Raw genomic sequence first — 25,551 nt, forward strand, 5'->3', positions numbered from 1 at the left:
TCTCCAGTCTGCAAAGCCCTTTCCCTCCAAACCACTGAGAACAAAGAGAATCACAGAAAGTTGAAGAATGGACTTTTCAAACCTTGTTATTTTATTTGGTTAACATTATAGTAGTTATTTAGTTTGCATTTTATTGTTGCATGGCTTTTGAATGCTTATTTGTACTGGGTTGCATTAGACCACTATGTTTAACACCCTGAAGGAGAAGGAAGTACAGAGATGGTGGATGCATGAATGAAGTAAGTGGAAGTAATGTCAGCTTGATTTACTTTATTTTGTTATTATTAGTGTTGACATGATAGGTACTTATTTTGTCTTTATGTCTTTTGATATCTCTCGTGCACAGAAAAATCATCCATCCTACCTCCATTCATCCATCTACCTAAGCATCTTTAATTGTGGCAAATAAAATTGTTGGAATGGCTTCTGAATCTTAATGTGCACTCCGCATCAGATGTTCTGGGTGCCAACGCCACCACTTTCACTGAAGTGTTCTCAATTTCTCTTTCACTTTTATTTGCAGAAAAAAATTTATACGACAAACAAGAAACATAATTGTGCACTAAGGTGGAGTAAGTGATTCTACAGTAATTCAATACATTTTTTTGTCAACTTTAGAGAATATCTCCTCACGCTTCATAGCCCTGGCTCTGTAAATGTGAAATAAACAAAGTGTCTCGGTCCAAGTAACACAACACTATTCCAACCAAGGAGCAACAGAGGGTGTTTATGCTCATGAACACGACGAGGGAAAGAAAAAGAGAAGAAGGTAGATCATGGAAAGAGGGCAGTGGAAGCGAAAGACGGTAAATCTGGCACATGCTATCGGACAGTGCCAATTTTACAAGGAGCAATAGGCTATACCCTTCAGTCTGTGTCAGACCATGTGGAGTTAGGATTTAAGATTAGAGACTGGCGGCGACATTAAGGTATGTGCATGGAAGGAACGTCTACATTTCTTCTACCCCACTTTGCATGTTGGTGCCCAGCTGTGCAGCAAGAGAAACACACTTCTAATAAAGACTGAAGACAGCAGTTGGCCCTCAAGGTATTTACTGGAAGCATTTGAGAAACCGTGAAACAGTAATGGACAACAAATTCAGTGTTGGGGTTTACAAATCAGAGAAATGAAGCCTTCGTATATAGCACACTTTATTAAGAGGTTTATAAGCCAATAGTAGTGGTAAATATATTGTTCACTAGTACTTTACCGATCAGTTATAAGCCATTAATAAGAACAACTTTTGGGTTTCCCACAACCTGGCAACCCCAAAATTGTTCTTATTAGTAATATGGTTTATAATCGACCTATAGTGGATGATGTTTTAATAGACCCAAGATTGCAGAGTATTCATCCCATTGCAAATGGTGTCTTATCAGAAGGTGTTAACAAATACAGTTTCCTCAGACCTCCTGCCCCACTGATCATTTTGTAACCAAGCGAGCTGGGTCTTGTTGTGTTATACCAGGCTACGATTTTGTTGTTGTTGCTGAAGCTGTCAGAGTCACAGCTTGTTTTACATACAATTAAGCCCTGGGTAATATTTCCCTTTTTTTTGTTAGATATGATGTAGTTGGTATAATGCAGGGATCTGCAAGTAGGTCCAACCATGAGCCATTTTTTCAGCACTGTTCAATGGGTGGTGGGGGAATATAACATATTAATAAAACATGCTGTTTTAGATATGATATGCACTTTAGGACAGTTTTTTTCTTCCATTTAGTTGAGTGCTAACAGATTATGTTTCTGTAAAACTCAACTTGTAGCCTACCATACATACCGTATTGCACTGCAATTGATGGGTTATCCACTCAATAAACAGTGACCTATTTGTGGTTGAATGAAAATACTGTTGTTAATGTTTATAGAGAAAAAAAAAACACTGCATGTTGTCACTTATAGATAGTTGCAAATCATCACTATAGCCCATTTGTTGTAACAAGGTCGTGTTTGTTGGGATTTACACAAGGCTGTTATTTACATTGTTACCTACGTTAAATTTATGGAAAGTTAAGCGAAAGTGTTTATGCAGACTATGACAGGGAAAACTTCCCCCTTTTGCCTTTTCCCCTGCCATTAGTTTAGTGGCTTCATTTGTTTGCGGGCGATTTCCGGGGTCGTTCCGCGCTGTGGCCGCTAACACTCCTCCCACCTGCCATTACACGAGTGTTGTAGCCGTGTAATGGCAGCTCAACGGGCCGCAAGGTGCCGGGGAGAGGCGGCCTGAAACCAACAGACTATAGGTGTTGCGACACAGCCGCCATTTTATACGTGTTTCTGAAAGCTGAATTTTGCTATACAGTGTTTAACAGTTACCAACATCGACCATAGGGTGGTGGTAGCAAAACAAACTGAAACTTGTTGGATGTTCAGGCTAGTTTATAACATGATGTGTTTGCCAATAGAATTATTCTTCATTAACTGCGACCTCTTGATTAGGCTAACTAGTGATAATACCGTTATGTTAGCAGCCATGTTGCCATGTTTGTCTGCCAGAGGAAATTGTGGCATTTGGGGACTTCGCCTGCAACGTGACCTTAGCGTTATACTGACAAAGAAAGTGGCCAACCTGGGCAAATACTCTAGAGGTGGTCGCGAAAGTATGATAGCAAGAAACGAAACTCTGAACCGGGTCAGGGACGTTATTTCAGCCAACTGAAAGTCGGGATCGATTCCTTATTGGGCGAGTGATACAACCGTGTAATTCGCGGCCAAACTGACGACCAATTTAAGATCAGCCAGTTTTTATTTTAGCATTATGTACTTTTATTAGTCAATTTTTAGAAGGGGCGCCATCGCTATACTAAACAGCGGTTCGTTTTCTCGAACAAACTGAAAACTGCAGATTCAGGTAAAATTACAGCAGCCGCATTTATCTGCGAATGGGTGCGGATTCATTATTTAGCTCGTGCTATAACCGTATAACTACCAACCATATTTGTCAGCTAGCTGAAAATCTGCGAGATATGATTTTTTTTCTTTGCCTGCTTGAGTGCTTGTGGTTTTTAGTAAGGGGTGCGGGGTCTGGTAGATCCCTGGGGGCTCAGCAGCTAGCAGTCTTACTACGGGACAGCCTCCCGCATCGGTCGTCCAATGGATCGGTCCCGGTAATGCGGACGTCACAAGAGCCGGTCTGCCAATTGGGCTTTGTGCTTTCTCATGAAGCCAAGAGTCAGGGGGTTCATTTGTGCCTATAAGGGAACGGCAGAGGTAAGTCACTAAAGATATATCTTTATACAAAATCAGCCGCTGAGGTATTCGGTTGGGACTTCCTCCTGTGACGGCGCTTTCTCGATGATAACGCACGGCGTAGTGTTGTTACAGTTATTATTGTCCCGATTTGGTGTAAATCCAACCTTATGCAGCCGCACTACACAAAGACCGGCTCATATAAACCCACGGCCATAACCATCGGATAGGATCGGGAGCCGAGGAGCTCGTCCTATCACTGCTATTGTGATGTATTGTGCAATTAACTTCAGTGTGTGTTTTGCCGGTTGTTGTAATAACGTGCTTATGTGCCCATAGACGACTGTAATTGCATTTCCTTGCACGAATGTTTGAGTGTGTCACTTTTTGATTGCTGAAACGTAAAGATTAAACACATAAAAAGCTTCTCTTATGTGAAACTAGGCTGTAGCTGCTGCTCGGTGCATGCAATGAGAAATACAGAATGCAAACCCGGACTACATAAACGCACATGCCGGTCAGGGTGTTGGGCACGTTACCACTTCACTCGTGGTGTATTGTATTTGTTTTACTCTAAGTAAAGCAACAGGGTCGTGTGTTTAAGCTCGAGTTTCGTTGTCAATGAAAGTTGTGCAGTGGGAACGTTCGCGGCAAAATATAGACAACGCGAGATTTCATTGACGGTCTCTATATGTTGAGGAGAAGGGGTGGAGAGACAGCGGCAGCATGGCACATGTGTCCTGTAGCACTTAGCTAATGCACGCAGCTCGGTGTCTTAATGTACAGATGACAACAAAACAGCCAGATGAAAACGTAAAGATGCTTTAGACTGGAAACCCTCAGCCTTTATGTCAGTAAGACAATAGAGGATTAAGCAACCCACCCACTGGCCTAGTCTCACCCACCACCCCCACCCCTAGTAGTCAGCCATGGGATAGGGGTACACACTAGCTTTGGCAACATTGGCAGCTATGTTTTTCTAATGAATAACTGAAAATTCTCTTTTGAAAAATGTCAGAATATCAGGTGTGACGTGCACATTTAAACACAGGATCCAGCAAAGCTGTATCACAAATAAATATGATATCACAAATAAGAACACTATCCATAAATAAAGAATAGAATTTTTAAATTAAATTGGGTCCTTTCACTCTCGTACATCATTAAATGCATCCACAATTTGGGTATTTAGGTAATTGTCAAATTAAACAAAAATGCAATACAAAACAATCCAGTAAACACTCAAACAAATCCACAAAATAAATTCAAAATAAGTTCATAAGGGGAAAAATCCCTGTCGCTTTGTTCTACACTGCAATGGTTTGCATGTCTATTACGCAGTTGCAGGAAGTATAAGAGTTGGGTGTGGTGGTTTAAGGCAAAACTTCATTTGCCTCTCATTCTCACACACACACACACACCAATGATAGCAGTTTACATTTGAAGGTGCTGGCCTAATCAATTGGTGCAAATTGGTTTCAGTGTCATGCCTAAAGACACTTCAGTGTGGACAGGATGAGCGAGGGATCAAAAAGCTAAAGCTGAGATTAATGGATGACTCCCCCTCTACATTCTGAGTTGTAGCCACCAAACAGTCAAATCTACAAAACATTGAGATTTTATGTTTGATTAAAAATGGAAATGATAGAATTGATAAAATGTATAGACATGAACCAGTGTTAACTATAATAATAATAATATTAGATGACATAATTATTACATCATACTGTGAAATTATAAAAAAATTATTGTTATTGGGGTTTCTTTCAGAGACCTGCAAGATGGCAACTACAGAAGTTGTGATTCCAGACTCCTGCCATGATAAAACCAGCCGCTTCAAGTTGGTGACCTGGATCAACAACCTGCTGAAGACAGGCTTCAAAGATGTGCGGGAGATGGGTTCAGGTGATTCATCAAAATAAGCAGACCTCATGCAGTTTTTCTATACGCCTGCTTTAGCCCACTTAAGTCATGTCAAGCCACTACAAGCTATGAATACAAGGGTCTCCAGTTTCACTGCACAGCTGTGTGTTGTCACACAGATCTGTGCTGTTGTGGCCCTTTGTCGTGTAGTTGACTGTGATGATCTCCTCCCAAAACATGTCTTGTGCTAAGCTGGTTGGCAACATGTGTATGGCTGCTGCTGGTGACAAGAGAGAAAGCATTGTCTTTAAAAGGTCTCTGTGCTCGGCTCTCAGTACTTTTGTAACTTGTAGTTTAGTTTCACTCCCATGTGCATTTTAATACCCCCAGATACGTTATTCAGATATCAGCTTTATTTTACTGTTTACAGTCATATCACAGCTGTATTTGAGCTGCAATACATTGTAAGTTGCTGCTTATTTCCTGCTGTTGATCACATTGAAAGTTTTCCACTGGCAAACCAGCATGATGTTTTTATTGTGAAGCAGCTATTGGAAACTCAATGTCACTGAGTTAGCATCATTAGAGGCGCTACTCTTTAATAATAAATGGTCAGACAGCGGACCAGGAGTAATTATACAAGCAAAAACAGCCAAAGTCGTCTTAGATGAGGAGCCACGACGTGGCTTGAATGGTCATGGCTGCTCAGCTCAGCGCAGTGCAATATCCCCACTGCGATTGAAAAACAACAAAAGAGTTTTCTTCACACTTCTGAACTGTCTATTATTTGTGTATGATCCTACAGGTGCATGTCACTGTCAGATCATGGACTGGGTTTTGCCTGGTTCTGTTGACATGACCAAGGTGAAGTTTGACGCTCAAAGTGAGGAAGACTATAAGCACAACTTCAGTCTCCTCCATGAAGCCTTCAGCAAGAATGGTATCACGAAGGTATGTACTTTTTCTCCAGTGGAGTAGCATTACACCTTTATGTTGTTTTTTGTTTTATTTTACTTCTCTTTTACATTTCTTGAAGGAGAAGAAGATAGTTTACAAAATCTATCCATTATGAGTAGTGCAAGGACCATGCCACTGTTGCATGCCCATGTATATTATATTGTGCATTAGTCATCATAATATTATATGATATAATGCAAATGTAGAGCCAGGATAGTGACTTCCTGGAGTATCAGCTGATTTGTTTGGCAACTAAATGGTGACGGCAAAGACTTTCAGCAGTTTTACTCTGAATCACTGACCTCAAATGCCTTCTTTATTATGAAAGAACAAAGATGTATACTCAAGTGTATGTGTGTTTTTTTTTTTCAAATGATGGATATCCCTTTTTGGAACCAAATGTTATTTCATAGTAGTGTATCCCTATTTTTCAATATGATTATACTAATTTCAAATTTTTGCCATCTCTTCTTTGTTTTGATTTAGACCATTCCAGTTGAGGAGCTCATAAAAGGGGATTTTAAAAGCAACTTTGAGATGCTGAGGTGGTTCAAACTTTTCTCTAAAGCAAATGTTAAAAGTACAAAATATGATCCTGTGAAAGCCCGGGACAGCCACGATATCAGCCCTATTGTGGTTTCTCCACAATCAGGTAACTGCAATTTCACATTTTCTCTCACTGTGATACTAAAATAAGGCAGTGTATTGTGTTTCAATCATCACATTTACAGTGCTTGTGCAGTAATTATTTTTTATTTTACTTTGTCAGGGAGGTCTAAATTGGATTCAGAAACGGAAGAGAACGGCTCTGAAATGAATAAAAAATTCCCTTACAGTGAAAAGTGGAAGGATGTTTTTTGTTGGGCTGAACGCAGTCCTCTTGGAGAACAATATTCGTACTGCCGCACTTGTGCCAGAAACCTGAACACATTTCATAAAGGCCTCTTTGAACTTAGGCGACATGTGGAAACAAAAAAACACAAGAAAGGGGTTCAGATTTCCAGGAGAGCTACGATACAAAGCCGGCGCTCTGAACTGCTGCCCTGTAGTGATGCAGCTATCCGATTTATCCACAAACACTGTTACAATGGCTCTGCCAATGGTGAACAGGTGTCTAGACAGTTTGCACGTCGTAAGCTGGGGCTGCAGTACCCCAAAGATTTAACATCCGTTTGCCAGCACACTCCTTACTGTGTATACATTTATGGCGGGGTAACAGTGGGAGTGGAGGAGACCGTCTCTGTGGTCCTTGTTGGGTTTTTTGATGTCGAAGCCTGCAGGCACTGCATCCGGTTTCTGGATGCTCTTCAGTCAGTGGATGGTGCAGGAGATCAAACAGCTGCAGCAGTGGGGGAGACCTTGAAGAAATTTGGGTTACCAACAGATAACCTGGTTGCTGTTTATGTCAGTGGTCATGGTGGGGCCTCGGAGCAGATTTGCTCACAGCTCAGGGAACTCAGCCCAAACATAATAGTCTTAGGAGGGCTCTACACCATCGCTGATACTGCTTGCCATGCTGGGGTTAAGCAACTCTCCAATCATGCTCAAGAGCTGATAGCAGACATCCATGCCCACTACTCCTCCTGCTCTATGAAGAATGATAACCTCAAGGCACTTTTTGGCTCAGCTATTACTGCGGACAGTCCAGCATTTTGTATCAACACCAGCTGCCTTAACTTTTGCCAATTAGTCACGAAAATCTTGGAAATATGGACAGATCTTAAATCGTACTTCAGCTCTTGTGACAAGGATGATGACAAAGCCAAGTTAATCTGCTCCCAGCTGCAGGATCCCAAAGTCAGGGCAACATTTATGTTCCTGGAGCAGGCCTTAAAGCCACTGCACAGTTTCCTAAGTCATCTGCAAACACAGGAAGGAGGTTCCCGAGCTGATTTGCCTCTCATCCTAGAGGAAGCCAGTAACCTGATGTACACCTACACCTCGTACTTCCTTCATCCTCAAGCTGTTGTTCGCTTCCTCAAGGAACGCGATGCCCAAATCCTTAAGAACAAGAAATTCCACCTGCCAAGCTCTGAACTCAGTCTGGGTGGGAAAACCGTGACAGACTTTGTGAAGGAGTCTGAGGCTGCAGAGGCAATGTCACTGTTACAAGAGGAGGTGCTGTCTTTCTACATCGCACTCACAGGTTGCATTTCAGAGGAGCTACCTCTCAGCGATGGGTTGCTAAGGAGCATAGGTCAGCTGCTGAATCCTCAGAACAGGCTGAAAGTGACAGGGAAAGCAGTAGAGGAGCTAGGAACCAAGCTGGGAATCTGCAGCTCCCCTGAGGAGGTCAAGCAACTTACAACTGAATTCCTTGCGTATCAGCTGACTGAGGAGGGAAAAGGTGAAGATGGAGACAAGGACCATTCGGCAGAGATTTCACTGGAAAAACACTGGGCCGGCATACTGAAGGACACCAAGCCGACAGTCTTCAGAAAGCTTGTTTTGACCCTGTTGTCTCTCCCCTGCCCTCCGCTTGATGCTCAGCAAGTTTTTACTCAGGCAAGTAAATTCAGGAGCTGTATCAACAATTATATTGTATTTAGGTTTTGCATGTTTAATTAATTTTGCGCACTTTCTGTATTTCCTGTCTCAGGCCTTAGAGAATGGGGATGCTGCACTGTTCTCTGAGAATGAAGCCTTAACAGAAAGCGAGTATGACTTCACGTCTGACAGCGCTCTCTCTGACAGCACCAGCAACAAAGACTCCCCATTTCACACTAAAGGTAGGAAGACAGATAGTTCACCAAGTGAATTAAAACAAGTTAAATCATCATCTAACTTAAATTAATAGTTTGATAAACCACTTTTCATGAAATTATGACAATGATTCATATGATGTACTGTACGTACTTATAAAGGAGGTGAAGAAGTGTATAGGAAGTCATTGCATTTGATAATTTGACATGTTATCTTCACTTTTATCTTATTATCTAGAACTTAATGGCCTTGATATGACAGTGAAGCCGTGTGAAGTCCGCCTGACGAAGATGAAAAGTAAGAAAAACAATGAACATTTTTTATCTGCATAATTTACATAATTGAAGTGTAATTTTCTCCTATATATTTAATTTGTAAATTGGAGTAAATCTTGATGTGGCTTTTTAGCTGGGAAACTGTTGGGGTTGCTGTTATCACCCAGATTTTCAGTTTTAAGATGTCAGAAGGCCTTTATCACTACTCTGATCCTAACACTAAAAAATACTGTGCTGCAATACTTTCTCTTTCCTTTCAAAGAGTCAAAAAATGGACATGATGATATAAATGGAGAGAATGGTGCCCTTTTGAAAGAGGTAACAAATTCTCACCTCTGCCCTTTTTTTTGCTTCACTATCTTCTACATCTTCGTGAAAAAGAAGCAACTTGGTTTGAAAAGTTAAGATTGTCAATGACAAATTTTGACCATGAATGCTATCAGCTAGACTTGATAGCAGAAACCAGAACAAAAGAGCAAAAAATATTCTTGCTGCATCATATTTGGCTTCATTTCAAATTCTAAGTTGCTGCTTTTGTAAAGTGATTCCTCCACTCTTCAGTCCTTCCCATCTACTAACAGTCTTTTGTCCTCGCTTCTTTACTCTTTGCACCCCTGGTATGATGAGGTGCAGTTTGCCTATATGGAGGTATGTGAGTGTTTTGAATAACATTTGCATGTGCATGATATTTGAGTGTGTAATGAGAGTGTGTTGTCTCTCAGGGGACCAGTAGGGGATGTTTTGGCTGGGAGAGCAGCTTGCGCCAGAAGCCACAGGCCCGTACAGTGTTTCAGGCTGGTGCTAGCACCTGGTCCAAACCCGTAGATCTTGATAAGGACAGCAAAAAGGGTCTGGAGTCCCAAGATGAGGTGGTAGGTATACTCAAGTATACTGCCAGAATACCCCTGTAATGAGACAGGCCTCTTTGCCCTCTGAAATGCTACTAGATAGAACAAAATAAGTATTCAATGGTTTACCTGACAACATGAGAGCATCCTGCACAATAAGTATTTGATTGCATGGTTACAACCAGGTTTGGAGCGAGTATTTTATCAAATCTTCAGTCTTTTGAAGATCATATCAGATCTAGGTTTAGCTTCAACAATTTTAAGTAAGTTTAAACAACAACACAAAATTCCAACTAAAATCCAAAGAATTACATTTAAAGACATAAAAGACAGATTACATATTTGGTATTTAGTTAAATTGCCATATAAAAGATCAGCATTTAATTTCATTTATTTATTTAAGTCTTAAATTTGATTTACAAAAGTTTATGAATATTTCAGTCAACCCCATCAGACCTTTAGTAAATACTATTGCTAGTGTCGCTATGCAGCTCATAGACTCATGAGGAGCAAGTGCCAGTTTTAGTACAAGACTAGGTCAAAACCTAGTATATGGTTGGATGGTGTTGTAAGCTATTTGCATCCTGCCTAGTATCAGGTGGTTTCAGCCCTTTAACTATTTGCTTCTTTCCTCCTCTGTGCTCGCATATACAGTATTTTGATACAGCCGAATTCTCAACTAAGCTGTTCTCATTAACATGTTCTTCTGTTTCTGTTGTCAGACAATGGAACAAGTATAAAATAGTCACGGAAACACAGCCCATTAAGACTTCATGTTAACCAGCCGTCACTTCCAAGCCATCTCCAAGCTTCTGCTCCCCTGAAATCCTGATTTTTCTAACTGTGTCTTCATCTGACAAAATGACAAAAAAAGTGATAGACAATGGCTGTGCTGTAATTCCAGCTATACTTACTTTTGAAATTATCACAAATAAAAGTTAGAAGCTCATTCATGTCAGCTGCCGTGTGGTCAGCATAGAGAGGTCCGCTGCAGTGGGAAAGCCTGACCTCACACTTGTGGGGCAATACTGGCGACTCTCTTCTACGAAAAGCCCCTAAGGTTTGTCCAAAACGTAGCTATTTGTTGCCAGGGTTTTTGTTTTTTTATAAAAAGGTGCTGAAGAGGCCTGGAAAGTCAGTTAAACTAGCGACAAAGGTGCTAAGTTGGCAACACTGCTTGTGCGCACTAAAACATTTTCAAAGAGCAACAACGGACTCCAATACTTGGCCGGCCAACCAATGGTGTACCCTTATTAGTCAGTCCCGTGGCATTAGGATATCCAATGGTGTAACTTGATCACTCAGTCAGTCAGTGACAGGCCCATCTATAGGGCTGGCCCCGTTGTTGCGGTCCATCCAAAAACATACAGGGGCTCTGTGAGGCTTATCCTAGGTGTGTGAAATTACGACAGGAGTATTTCTCACATTTTATAGACCAATCAATGAATTGAGAAAATAAACAGCAGATTTAATTGATAATGAAGATAATATTTAGTTGCCCACCCTAGCTGCATTTGTTACATTTACGTTTACATTCATCATAAAAATGGAAGCATATCTGTTGTGTGAGAAGACTGAGTGATGGCTGTCAAAATGCATTGAAAACACTTTCTGTGGGATTGCTCTTTAGACTCAGAGTTTAATGAATTAAAAATTGAAAATCTGAACCAGCTATCAAAATCCGATCCTACCTCTAACACACCTTCATTTCAGATTAATCATTCGCTTTGTTCACCTGGCGCCAAGTCAGATTAGAAATAAATTGAAAATTCTATAATTCATACTCCAAAATATTATGCTGGCTCCAATGTTTAAATTCAATTTAAGCAATTAGTTTGAAACCACCATATTGGAAAAGACATTTTCTTGTTTGTTATTGGATTTTCCCAATTTGCTACTTTGAACAAAGCGAATGTTAATTTCATCATAATGATGAGGAGCCTTGCTTCTTGTTTTTAACAGATTCTCCCCTCTTTGTCATCTGAAATTAAATAGCAAACACAATGATGATTGCTGATAAGCGATTGGTGGTAAATTTAGAAACACCTTTACCTAAACTTACCCCCAAATACAGTTACACAGATATCTGTTCAGTAAGAAAATGTGGCTCTAAATATGGTTGACTTTCAGCCAGAAGAGTCCTCACCATCCAGTAAATCCACACCAAGACGACGACGGAAACACAACTACCAGGTAATATGTTACAGTTGCAGGAAAAAGCCCACAATACAAAGTTTGCACATTAAACTTCATGTCATAGAAAATATCTGTGCTAGATTTTTTATCTGCTTCTAGGTATGTAATGTAGTTTTGAATAATGTCTGCTTTTCTTGTTTTTTGATGTCTGCAGGATGGGAAAGGGTTTCTGTCAGGAGAGCTTGTGTGGGGCAAAGTGAAGGGGTTTTCCTGGTGGCCTGGGATGGTGATGCCTTGGAAAACTAAGTCAGCTCCTCCGGGCATGCGTAGGGTGGAGTGGTTCGGAGACGGGATGTTCTCAGAGGTAAGGAGTACAGTGCATGTGCTTGACCTGCAGAAACACTAAACGTGTTGAGTTGTATTTTTTTTTACATCATTCTTGCTCTCTGTTGCAGATCTTTACAGAGGGTATACTCACGTTTAGTGCCTTCACTAAGTGCTTCTGCAAAAATTCCTTTGCCAGCTTGCCCGTCTACAAGGAAGCCATCTACCAAATTGTCGAGGTAATAGACCAAAACTGTCACAAGACAAAACATCCTGTTCATCAGGATTCATTTTCACATTTGCATATCTGTTTCTCTTCCACCATCTCTTTGTGGGGTTTCTCTTGCTCACCAATTTAAATACTGTGTGGAGCTTCTTCTAAGAAAGGTTCGATCAACTCAGACCATAGAGGATGAAGTCAGTTCTCATCAATGTGCATTTTATAAATCAGAGTGATTATTTCTACAATTTTCTTCATGATTTTGGTGAAAAAAATCCATCTGAAAATCTCCTTCAATCTTCTTTCTGTGGGGATTTTATCAGTCCACTGAGAAGGGGTTTGGCATCATGGATAACATAGTTGTCTGTTGTTGTGATATACTGGGGTATTTTAACCTTTAAAGTATTATATTCAACATCATTCTCCTTTTTCCATTGTTCCATCTCTTATCTTCTGTTCAATTAAGACATAAATAAAGTGGAAAGTCCGACTGTTTTTATTTGACTGTGTGTGGCTTTAAAAAGGACAAAATCAGAAGGTTTGCTGATTAGGGCCAAACATCAAAGATGGATCATGTATCATGGTGTCAAGCAGATTGCTCAGAATCACTTTAGGGAAATGTTTCACCAACACCTGTGTTGTTCAGTTGGCAGGTGAGCGATGTGGGAAGTCTTTTGCTGAGGCGGAAGGAAATAAAGAAAAAGAGCTGAAGTTGATGCTGGACTGGGCCTTTGGAGGATTTCTGCCTACAGGACCTGAAGGATTCACACCTCCTGGTATCTACTCTCAAATACACAATGATTTATTTCTAAAATGTTTTAGAGCTGTAATAATCAGGTGAAAGTTTGAAATTGATCAGTTAGCTGTGTTATTTTTACATACATTACGTCCTCATTGCAGTGTAGTGTATTTAAGCTTTGTTCGTTCTCTTTTAATGGCCACGCATCCAGAATCAGCTTGCTACATAGTTTCAGTGACACAACATATAGCCAGACATGATATATCACACAATTTACAATGATGATAATAATAATATTCCTCAGTGGACAGTTACGAGCTGCATGTATGATGAAGCAGTGATGTTGACGATTCTAAAAACATGATTCCATCTTTTTCTGATCTACAAGATTCTGCAGTACATCTTGACACTTCTGACTCTGCCCAGTCTGACTACCAGCCTCCACCAAAAAGGAAGTATGTTTTTAAAAATAAGGCGAATGCACCCGTCATCACCTATAACAGAGGTATGTATTATTTTTGTCCACATTTAATCCACAAACATGAGAAAAAACTCTCATAAGAGTAAACATTTGTGGAACCTTGTAGATTCGGAGTAGGATGAATGTTATATCATTATTATTTTTTCCTCTGTGTGATTTGTTTTAATGTTTCACTTTACAGAATCAATAATACAAAAGGTCAAAGAGAAAGGCAAAACAATTGAAGGTATGTTTTGTGTGAGAGTATGGAAGAAGTTTGTATTTTAACATTTTTTGATATAAACATACATTTCTGAATTCTAAGGTAATGGTTTGTTATTTCAGATTTTTGTTTGTCTTGTGGATCAACTGAGATTGAAGTACAGCACCCACTGTTTGAAGGTGGTCTTTGTCTTAGGTGCAAGGTAATCTAACAACCCAATGATTTATCTTTGTCTATGTCAATGTGGTTTGCTTTACTCCATTCCAGCCCAGTTTGTAAATGTCTAACCTCCATCCGAAACACAGCTGCCATTAACACCCCAAATGCTGCGGAACGACATTGTCACTGTTTGCAGGAGAACTTCACAGAAACGCTGTATCGCTACGATGAGGATGGCTACCAGTCGTACTGCACCGTGTGCTGTGCCGGCTTAGAGGTCATTTTGTGTGGCAACGCCAGCTGCTGCAGGTAAACACTGCTCAGCTGGTATCTCTCACAGACCAGTTAGTATTTATCACTGCAACCTTATTTGGTATGCTGAATTAGCTGTTTGAACTTCTTGGTTGCACAGTACCCCATGGGATTACAGACAATTATCACTGAATTACTTTTATCCTGAAAACAATGTAAAAATGTGATGATTCTCAGGCAAGTTCTCGGATGTTTTCTCTCTCTCTCCCAGATGTTTCTGTATGGACTGCCTGGACATCCTGGTGGGCCCAGGAACCTTTGACAAGCTGAAAGATGTTGATCCCTGGAGCTGCTTCATGTGCCAGCCGTCACAGTGTAAAGGAAACCTCAAACTCAGACCAGACTGGAGCGTCAAGGTTCAAGACTTCTTTGCCAACAACAGCGCAATGGAGTTTGTACGTATCACACTCCTCCTCCCAGTACACATTTCTATTTCACACCTTAAGACAGTGGAGGGTAAATTCTGAAGTATATACATTTCTAAAAAAAAAAAAAAATAACGCCTGCAGTAACTGAAATAGTTCCAGGAAGGAAATACAGTCAATTATCCGTTTATTAGATACACCTGTCAGCGTTTATTATTATTGCAGCTATCCTAAAGCTCATTGTGTTTCTTGAGATTCTCTGAGAAATGTTTATCCAGCTCGCTGGTTATTTTGAGGCCGTACTTTGTGGGGCTGTTTAATTGCTTTTATTTCCATTATTCCACACCCTATAAACTGGAAACTCAGTTACAACAAAACAGATCCCCTGCTATGAGGAAACCTGGGTAAAGGAGCCGGAAGTGGACAGTAAATGTCAGCAGCATAATATTAGTTCATAAAACAAATCACAATTACAGTTCAAATTAGTTGTTAACATCAAATTGATAGAAATTTAAGCTGGTAGTTTTTCTAGCAGTTATGTGAGTCAAGTGTAAGTGAATCCTCATCTCTGTTTAAGATGAAGTACGTTTGTTAAGGTGAGGGGATGTTAAATTAACAATTGTGTCATCTTTTTTTGTCTCGTTGAAGCAAAAGTTAGCAGGTTTAACTTAGGTTACTATTATTTTCATTATTAATTAATATGCTGATTATTTTCTAGATTCATTAATTGATTGTTTGGTCCATAAAATGTATGAAAACAGAAAAGGTGACTTTGTGAGATGTCTATGTCAAAATGTCAAAATATCAATTTTACAATGATATAAAAGAGACAAAAGCATAAAATCGTCACATTGGACAAACTGAAACCAGAGAATATTAGATGTTTCTGTTTGACAAATGACTGAAACAATTGATCATTTATCAAAAAGATGCCGGTTAATTTTCTGTTGATCAAATTATTAAGCTCTAAAAAATTATTCTCTCTAATGTTAACTGAAATTCAAGGGGAGAACATAACATGTGATGACAGGTGTTGGTAGTGGTCAGTGTACACTCATGCTAGTTAAGATGTATCTTATTTCTCCACATTGCAAAAACATGAAGACACTGCTTAATGTGATAATTACTAGTCTTCCACTCTTAACACTGAACCCTCTTAATTAGGGACAAAACTTATGTTCATTGGGACGACAGTTTGCAGGTACATTACAAGTGTCTCCTGCTGCATCTGCTGTTAAATAACTAGTTGGTTCAGTGATGCTGAAAGTTGTCTATTAATGATTTTATCACAGGAGCCTCACAGAGTTTATCCCTCCATCCCTGCTGATCAGCGCAGACCAATCAAGGTGCTCTCACTCTTTGATGGCATTGCAACAGGTTGGTTCATCGTGTCATGCTTTAAGACATCTAAACCCTAGTTTTGTTTCAAGACAAACTCATCCAGTCTTTGTGATGTTTGGTCTACACATACTACTGAAGAGGAGCCTTTGGGAGCCTCAGAGCTGCTTAAACCAAGAGTACATGCCTAATGGGAAATCAGTAATTGCATAAGATGTGGGAATTCTTTTAATCAGTAACCTGGCTTTAACTACTGTCACATCACGACAGGATACCTGGTGCTCAAAGACCTTGGCTTCAAGATGGAGCGCTACATTGCTTCAGAGATCTGTGAGGATTCCATCGCTGTGGGGATGATCAAGCACGAGGGAAAGATCGAATACGTCAATGATGTTCGCACCATCACAAGGAAACATGTGAGTACAAGCTGCAGTAAGATTACTCACGCCACACACAAACCACTGAAAAGTAATGTGAACCCACCTTTAACTGAGCCGTCATTCAGTTTGTGTATCAAAGTTCACACCAAAGAGGCTTAAAAATGTATAAAAATATGAAGTGAACTAAAGCTCTGCAGTTGTGTGTTGAAGCTGGCTGAATGGGGTCCGTTTGATCTTCTGATTGGAGGCAGTCCATGTAATGACCTGTCCATGGTCAACCCTCTTCGAAAAGGATTATTTGGTAAGCAGCTTCCAAACTACATAAAATAAGGTCACTATATGTTACAGCATCTTCTACACACATACATTCTGCTTCTTTAATAATTCTCTGTTTGTGCTTCAGAGGGCACTGGGAGGCTCTTTTTTGAGTTTTACCGCATTCTGACCTTGTTGAAGCCAAAGGAGGACGACGATCGTCCGTTCTTCTGGCTGTTTGAGAACGTGGTTTTCATGAGTGGCAACGACAAATCAGACATCTGCAGATTCCTTGAGGTGATTGATTATTGGTGAAAGTATCCTGTCGGCACGCATTAAGTTTTACTGCTCATTATTTGAATCTTCCCTTTTTGTTTTTCCAGTGTAATCCGATTCTCATTGATGCAGTGAAAGTCAGCCCTGCTCACAGAGCACGCTACTTCTGGGGAAACCTCCCTGGCATGAACAGGTACGTACTAAGACACAGTCATATTCCTTTCTTAATGCAGATTCACACACTAAAAGACAAAATAAATTCATTCCTTTAAAAAATGTGTTCAGTTGACATGCCTGTCTGCATTTCTCTTCAGGCCTCTCGCTACATCTTTAGACAACAAAGCGGCTCTTCAGGATTGTTTGGAGTCTGGACGTACGGCAAAGGTAGAAGCATTTATTTTGCTGTGTGTGAGATAGATGATAACTTGAAGTGCCAGAACCATCAGACCTGTAGCAAACAGTATAAACACCAATAGCCACAGCTGATTGGAAGTGGGTCGATTTTAGCAAAAAAGTTAATGAACTGAAGTAAACCATTTTTAATTGGTTGATACATCCATCAATTGTGATCCATTCAGCCCCCCTTGGTTTTCTATTATACTTAGGCCAGTATGATCATGAAACAGCTATTAAATTGCATTCGACATGATATTAAAAAGTCTTAAATTCAACTTGGTGGAAACTGTAGAACTCCTGAGAAAAGACTGAATAACTGTCTTCTCTCAAAACACAGGTCTTAAAATTGTAAAACACCCTCCTTCTGTTTTGTCATCTCTTCCTGCAGTTTGACAAAGTCCGCACCATCACAACAAAGTCTAACTCCATACGGCAGGGGAAGATGGGACCACTACCTGTCACCATGAATGGCAAGGAGGACTACCTGTGGTGCACCGAAATGGAACAGTAATTATTTCCGAAATTAACATTTTCTTGCAAACATATTGCTTACATCACAGTATAATCTCATGTTTAGTATTCATTAAGTAAAGCATTGTGTCTGCAGCTGCTGTGCTCCACAGTCCCCACCCACAGCCAGTGGAAATTAGTACAAAGAAGCTAAAATGAAAGCTGACTGTGTGAAACTGTTTAGCCTACTTGGTCACACATTTTGAAAACGTCAGTCAGTGTTTTGTCAGAAATATTATGTATTTTAGATTTGTTACCAGGGACATATGACGACTTTTCCGTTCTACTAAAAACAATATTTTGTTATATGAAGATTATAGAAAAGCATGAAACAGCCTCCAAATTACAGACAATGTGGGCTTGCCGGAGTCCTGGTAGATTGGTGTTTAATATGCATATCAAATAAATCTCTGTATCTGTATGCTGTTGCTATCTATAAAAGGCAAAATGCAAAAAAGAGAAAAGAAAAAAAAGACAAATTGGGCCGGATGCTGACAGAATAGAATAGAGGAAAACTGCTCTGCCTGATTTTCACAAGTGGAAAACATGGGCAGCCTCGTCCTGACTGTGTTAAAGTAGATCACATCTGGATTGTGACCTTGTGTCACTTGTCTTCAGCAATATACTGAGAAACATTTTGAGCATGTCAGTACACAGACACATATTAGATTATTTGATGTTTTGTATCTTTAGCATTTTCCATGTGGTTGACTCTTACAGGATCTTTGGCTTCCCCAAACACTACACGGATGTGAACAACATGGGCCGAATGCAAAGGCAGAAAGTCCTGGGTCGTTCCTGGAGTGTCCCTGTGATTCGTCACCTCTTCGCCCCACTGAAGGATTATTTTGAATGTGAATAACGACTCTGAAGTGAATCTTCGTGTCAGAGCAGCAGCGGTAATCTACTGCCTTTTCCTGCCCTGTATTACTAGCTCTCCAATCTTTTTCTGAAAGACTTAACGTAGTATTTTCTGTTTTGAGTTTTAGAAATGTTTCGCCCATGAGCTCGTTTAATCCTGTGAGTTGTCACTCATCCACCATCCACCATCACCAGCAGGCACCGACACTTTCCAGATTTGTTTTTTTCCAGGTTTCCTTTGATTAATGATGGTGCTGTGATCAAACAGTAATGCTACTCAGAACATGGGCCTGTGTCATGAAGCATGATGAGACAGTTAGCCAGCTATCTTTGGGCTTTCTTCAGTATCACGAGGCCGGCTCAGCTTAGAGTAAATCATCATGGTAACCTACTGCAGGACTGACACTGACAAGTAATAAAGGTTTTATAAGTCAGTAGTTGTGATCAGTAGATCATTAGTTTACATACCATGATAATTATGTCAGAGACAAAGCAAACAAACATTCTTGCCCAACCACACATGTCCACTGTCAGATTAAAACAGGACTCTTAATAAGCTTCGCTATCAGCCCAATGAATGGCAGTTGTTTCGGTTTTGTGGCCAGTAACTTTACTGTTTTGGTTCATTCTCATCACCCTCATAGCATCATTTCAGCTGTTTTCACAAAGAAGAGCTAAAAACCCACTGTCGTGGCGGATAGAGTTAGAGACTAACTGGTGAACATAATGAAGGATTTAGCAGCTAAAGGGCCAACTCTTCCTCCCAGGAGTTTGTAGAGACCAAAGTAGAGCTAAAAGAGAGTGAATATGCAACTTCTGGTCGTCAGGTGACCAAAATGTCACTGTCTGCTGAACATGTTGAAAAGGACTAGATAATGCTTCCTACACTTATTTATAGCCTCTCTTTTCATATTTGGATATTATTCCTGATGTTTCTACAACTTCTTAGTCCATGCTAATTGTGTGATCATATTATATTAATATATAGTGTACAGACTGATAACCAGCCTTGTGATACCTGTTATTCAGGATTCAGAGAAGCCAGGTAACCCTGCTGTTGAAGTCTCTTTGTGATACAGGCCCCAGGTCTCTACCTCAACACTGATTTATCTGCAGTTACACTTTTTTATCTTTATTAATTTATGAAAAACTGTAACTTTGTTTTCTTTCTACATTAATTTTTTTTTTTTATTGTAAAATCTTACCAGGGAAGTCTGATCTAATCATGTTCATCAATAGCTGTGAATAATTTTATTATTCTTACCTCTTCAGTGAATCGACTGGACAGTTTTTTTTATCTAGTTTTTATTACATTTTTATCCAAATTACATTAATCTAACTGTGGTGCACCAGTGACTTTGTCCAAAATGACCTCACTGGTTTTGCATTTGTGCTAAAATTTTACCTGTTTTAAGAGCTGTTATTTATACGAGACCAAAAATATTTTGTGGCCACTCATTGAGAACAAACTGTCTTTGATATCACTGTTGTTAGTACAATACTGCAGCAGGCTGACCTAAACATAATGTAAAGTGTCTTCTAATGCTAGGAGACATGTACCTTAAAAGCCCATAACAATGGTTTTGCACATTTGATCTCTTTAATAACAAAATGTGTTCTCTACAAAACAAAATCCAGCCATATTTCACAGCACACTATAGGCTCGAGGTTGAAAAAGTCAAGGCACAGTTCTTTGTTGAAGTACAAAAGCTAAAAAGCTTTTATTATTGTGGTTGCATTTTAAAAACAAGACCAACATCTTCCTCAGGGTCAAACAGTAACACAAACACAGGTGAATACTCTAAGAACAAGGTGCCAATTTAAACATAATGCATGCACTGCACATAGGATTTTCTTTGTTTTGGTTGGTTTGTTTTTTTATTTCAAGCCATTTAAATGCTAGGGCTGTAAGTAATGATTATATACGTTATTGATTGATATGTTAATTATTTTAATTATTATTATTATTATTATTTTAATTATGTTTTCTTTGAGCAGCAAATCCTCACAAATGATCAGCTAACATTCCCACTTGAGAAATTACTTCATATTTAATTGATTATCGAAATAAATATCCATTATGTTTGTGTTGATTGGCTAATCTGCTAAGTGTTGCAGATCTCATAAATATGACTAATAACTATGACTAAATAATTAAAATAAATCAAAATGTCATTAAAAAAATAAAATAAAAAATAATGAAAAAATTATATTATTAACTAATAAAATTAGTTAGGAATGACTTTACCGATCATGACTTTTAAAAATGCAGATGACTATTTGTTAATCATGTTGCCACAGCAATAAAAGCTTTAAAACATTTGTACTAATACTAGAACAAAGCAGTGAGCCTTGAATGATCCACCTGGTGCCTCCTTCATTCCTTTTGCTTTCTGAATACAACACACTGAACATTCAGTCTGCTATAGTTTTGGCAAAGTTATACTTCAGTCATGTGGTCATGTAAACAGTGTATTCAGCTGCTTGAGATTTGATGACTGCAACTCTTTAATGCAAGAAATTGTGGCAACTCAGCATTCAAAATCATAACAAATAAATAAGACGGTTTGAAAAAGATAATCACACGAGTAATCACAGATCAAATATGGAATACAACTATGATATCCTGCTTCTTTTCACTGGTAATTTAATTATAGCTGTTTTCCAAAAACTGTTCATGTTTTTATTCAACAATCTTATGTTTCCCATTGGCTGTTTATATCATAATGCCACTTTGCATCAGTGTCTTTGTCGGTTGGTCAAGACAAAAAAAAAAGACAAACAGATAAGTGATTGGCCAATCACATAACTCGCTCTGCTCCTTTTGTCTTGATTTACAAACAGAAAGACGGTTATTGAGAAAAGTGACATGAAATAGAGAAGTTTGTTATTATGTTTCACAATAAACTGAATTCTAAAGGTATTCAAAGGATTATTGCACAGTTTCATGGACATATTCCATATTTATTCATGTGATTATTCATGTCACAATGTCTTGTTTATTCACTTAATTTGAACACTTGAATTTTAATAAGAAATTACCAAATTTACACTATTCCACTTACAAAAGCCACGTTTTGTTATTGTTCATTTGATTTTCTGACCCATCATGCAGCTCTGTATGTGGGACACCTGACATTTCTTGCTCAGTTTCCAGCCTCTCAAATGGCAGAATTTGTTATAAACTGAATATCTTTGGGTTTTGGACTTTTGATTGGACAAAACTTTTTTGAAACTTACCCTTGGACTTCTAATTGTTAGAATAATAGATTATTAAATTACATTTTCAGTGTGAATCTTATTGGATGTTGGCCTGTTGATTGGACAAAAATACCTTTGATGATGTCACTTTGTGAGTCTGGACATTGTGTTGAGAATTTTTCACTCGTCCATGATATTTTTAAAGGAATCGATTCACAGAGAAAATAATCTGCAAATGAATCAGAAATTAAAATTATAGTTATTTGTAGCCCTTCTGTATCGTCAAATTAAGAACTTGTTTATTAACAATGATGTCAGCAGTAATGTTTATTCTATGTATATGCTGTAGGTGCGCATTCAAATGTCAGTGAGATTAGACCCAAAGTTAATTTGCATGTACCATTTTTTTTTTTTTTTGTTTTTCTTTATGTTTGGTGTGAGGTTGTTTAATCATCAGTACTGTTCAGGTGTCTGTAAAGTCAGGTTTCATGCACACCTGTGTTTCTATTTTTCAAATGGGTGATTTTCTAACTTTACAGAAAGTTAAGATAGTGGTGCTGCCTTAAGTATGAGTCATTTGTTTTCCTGTGATTGACCCTTCATTAGCGTTCAATGACAGTGAGATCAGACTGTTCTGACGTGGTCGACGCCTTTACCTCATCGTTTGTTTGGACTTGTTTCCTAATGGTGCTACACTAACGGTGCTAACTTTTCATGTAAGTTTTTGGTTTTGTCTTTTTTTACCTCTACCGTTAATATGCGCCAGATAAAAGTGAACTTTTCTTGTAGTTTTTTTGTTATGAAGTGTGTTGGACATTAAATTGTGTGTTGCTTTTTATGAAATGAGAAAGTGACATAGCGAAATATTAGTGTGATTTATCATCAGCGACATGTTATTTGTTTTTTTTCCCTTTAATATTCTATTGTCAAAAAATGCCATTTCCTTAGTCAAAAACAAAAACACCTAAATTTGACTTGTTTTATTGCTTCTCAATGACTAAACATACTTTGGTCACCCTTTTGTAAAATCATTATATAATTGTAGTTAACAGTTAAATGTTGTACTGGAGCTCAGAACAGCTGGAGCTCAGAACAGCTGGAGCTCAGTGGTGCTGCAACATTGGCTGATGGAATAAAATCTAAGCTGTGTATCTTGTCCCTCTTGCTTTTTTAAATCAAGTTGTATTGAACATGTGACAACTGAAATGACTAATATTCCACCACCAGAGGTCAACATTGTTCACAAATGTGCTGCAGTAAATCACTCGAGACTTGCAGAGAGAGGACCAGCAGTTCTATGTTGAGCTAATCAGCCTCCTGGGAATCTGCATCCTGTCACAATTACAGCTGTTTAAGATGGATGTGTTAATATGGAGGCAACAGTGACTTTATTTTATTTCACCAGGATAACCACCCAGTATCAAAACTGCTTACAGGGAGTTCTGCGTACATAAAAACAAAAAATCGAACAAAACATCAAACAGTTGGTACTGGTGTCAAGTTTGATCCCATGTAGATCTCATTATTTATCCGATTCCAGATAGTGGTAGTGTAATACAACTGGCTGCTCTTGAATGCAGCATTTCAGGGTTTTCCAGGAGGCGTGGGTCCCTCCTCTACAAAGTTTCTGACCTTATGTGATGGCTTGGTGGTGTACCCTAACTAAAATAAAAATTAAGGCTTTAATACCTTTTTACTACCAATAGAATAAAATTTAAAACCTTTTTCCACAGTCATATCTGACGGAAATCAATATTCAAGACCATGTCAACATGTCATCTAGTTGGAATTTTTCATACTCTTTAATTAAAAAATATTGATTTTTATGTACACAGTGCCATAAAGAGGGAAAGGTCACTTGGGAGATGATGCTATTTCCCAAGGTTTCAGTACTCTCTCCATCTGAGAAGGAGTGGGACTCTGGTTGCTGGGTTTTATGTCCAGTTTTATTGTTCCTGGCACTTCCCTTCCCTCCTGAATCAGCCGCATCACCTCTGCAAAGGAAAGCTGCTTTACCTCTGTCTCTGCAGATGTTTCAGCGCCTTGGTTTTTACTGACATCAGAGTCTGAATCTGAAGGAGTCGCCTGGTCCAGCTGCTCCACACTGCAGTCCATCGGTGTCACATGAGAAGAAGCAGAGCTCCACTGTTTGTAGCTCGTTCCGTCAATAGGCTCAACAAACCTGGTGATGACAGAGGAGAGGAATAATGATCTCTTGGTTTTGTGTTCTGTTTGTTTTATAAATGGGGCTTGAAAAGGAACGATAAACAGAATTAATTTTGTGTGGTAACAGCATTCAATATAAATAAAGCCATGCCTTACTACTATTTACACTTACTCCTTTCCTACTTACTTTTATTAAGTAATATTAGAATGTATAAAAGTACTACATTACAAACAAGTATTTTTTTACTATTGTGAATGTTTTTCTCAATTCTTTGTTAGTTTCTTGTATTGTGTAGTCGTGTTGTCTTTGTTGATGATTGAGTCTTTGTGATTGCATCTTGTTTTTAGGTCTTTGGAAAAGTATTTTAATCTCAATGAAACTGCCTGATTAAATAAAAATTACATTAAAATACTTGAAGTGTCAAAAGTAAACCGGAAGTGACCTGACTCCACAACACTACTGGGAAACTAAGGTTGAATGGTTTGGGAACAAGCAGCATCATTGCCTCTGGCACTGCACACCAACATGAAACCTTCATCGCAAAGTTGAAAATTTCTTTTTTCTTTTGCCAATTTTAACAACTGATATTAGAGCAGCTCAGGCTTCTCGAAAATCATTCAAATGTTGAATGAAACAAAAGCAATATGAGGTTGAAATGCTTACAACTCACGTACAGGGTTTCCCTCTGATGAGGGGGGTCACAGATACATCCTGCTTAAATGATACTGTCAGTGAATGAAGCTGCACAGACCTGTCGACACACACCTGTTGTAAAAGAAGAGCTTCATGTCCTGCAGTCTGGTCTCGTCCCTGCTGCTGCTGGACTTGTGTAAAAGCTTCAGTCCGTCCTGAAACCTCTGATCAGCCTCAAAGTCATAAGAGTCAAACCTCAAGAACACAGACTCCATCTCCGCTCGGGTCAGTGTTTAACTTCACTGTTTATCACGAAAGACAGATTTCAGCAGAGAACCGGTTCCGCCATGTTTTTGTTTTTTGTTTTTTTGTTTTTTGGCATCAACAACTGTGGTTAAAGAAGGTTTACGGCGGGCAGGGAGAGCAGAGCTGCGGCTGCAGCGCCCCCTGAGGTCACGTTCAGTCCTGCAACTTCACACTGTGGGCAAAGGGTGCAAGAACTCAGATTCTTCACTGAAGTAAAAGTAGAAATACCACAGTGTTAAAATGCTTTGTTACAAGTAAAAGTAAAGCATGCAGTTACCAAGCTAAATGTATTAAGATCATCACTTATTGTGCAGAATTTCCTGTTTGAGAGTTTTAAATTGTTACTGGACTATTATTATTACATCGCTGACATCAGGATTGTGGTGAGAGTGGTGTGTTTGAACTTAGAGATATAGTCAACCAATTTGTTTGTTTGTTTGTAACTCTGCTTTGG

The 25,551-nt window shown here is 39.1% G+C and overlaps 2 protein-coding genes across 2 annotated transcripts; one reads left to right on the plus strand and one right to left on the minus strand.

The window, feature by feature from the left end:
• Positions 1 to 4,970: 4,970 nt before the first annotated feature.
• dnmt3ba (DNA (cytosine-5-)-methyltransferase 3 beta, duplicate a) lies at positions 4,971 to 23,140 on the plus strand. The gene is made up of 26 exons (XM_023415630.2): positions 4,971 to 5,095; positions 5,859 to 6,004; positions 6,497 to 6,662; positions 6,780 to 8,515; positions 8,610 to 8,739; positions 8,951 to 9,010; positions 9,251 to 9,306; positions 9,622 to 9,636; positions 9,711 to 9,860; positions 11,967 to 12,029; positions 12,187 to 12,336; positions 12,428 to 12,535; positions 13,163 to 13,292; positions 13,644 to 13,760; positions 13,918 to 13,962; positions 14,061 to 14,140; positions 14,294 to 14,406; positions 14,621 to 14,804; positions 16,067 to 16,151; positions 16,383 to 16,528; positions 16,703 to 16,793; positions 16,896 to 17,044; positions 17,131 to 17,216; positions 17,338 to 17,407; positions 17,808 to 17,926; positions 18,650 to 23,140. The coding sequence occupies exons 1-26, from the start codon at positions 4,972 to 4,974 to the stop codon at positions 18,789 to 18,791; spliced, it is 4,461 nt and encodes a 1,486-aa protein (XP_023271398.1). The 5' UTR covers position 4,971; the 3' UTR covers positions 18,792 to 23,140.
• LOC147818596 (uncharacterized) lies at positions 20,372 to 25,248 on the minus strand. Its single transcript, XM_087176432.1, has 2 exons — positions 24,924 to 25,248; positions 20,372 to 24,173 (listed from the first exon to the last, which is right to left on the minus strand). The coding sequence occupies exons 1-2, from the start codon at positions 25,064 to 25,066 to the stop codon at positions 23,846 to 23,848; spliced, it is 471 nt and encodes a 156-aa protein (XP_087032558.1). The 5' UTR covers positions 25,067 to 25,248; the 3' UTR covers positions 20,372 to 23,845.
• Between the last annotated feature and the right edge of the window lie 303 nt (positions 25,249 to 25,551).

Source organism: Seriola lalandi, unplaced genomic scaffold (genome assembly GCF_002814215.2).
Source record: "Seriola lalandi dorsalis isolate HSWRI2012SDOR001 ecotype SW California unplaced genomic scaffold, Sedor1 jcf7180002054554, whole genome shotgun sequence".
Lineage (NCBI taxonomy): Eukaryota > Metazoa > Chordata > Actinopteri > Carangiformes > Carangidae > Seriola > Seriola lalandi.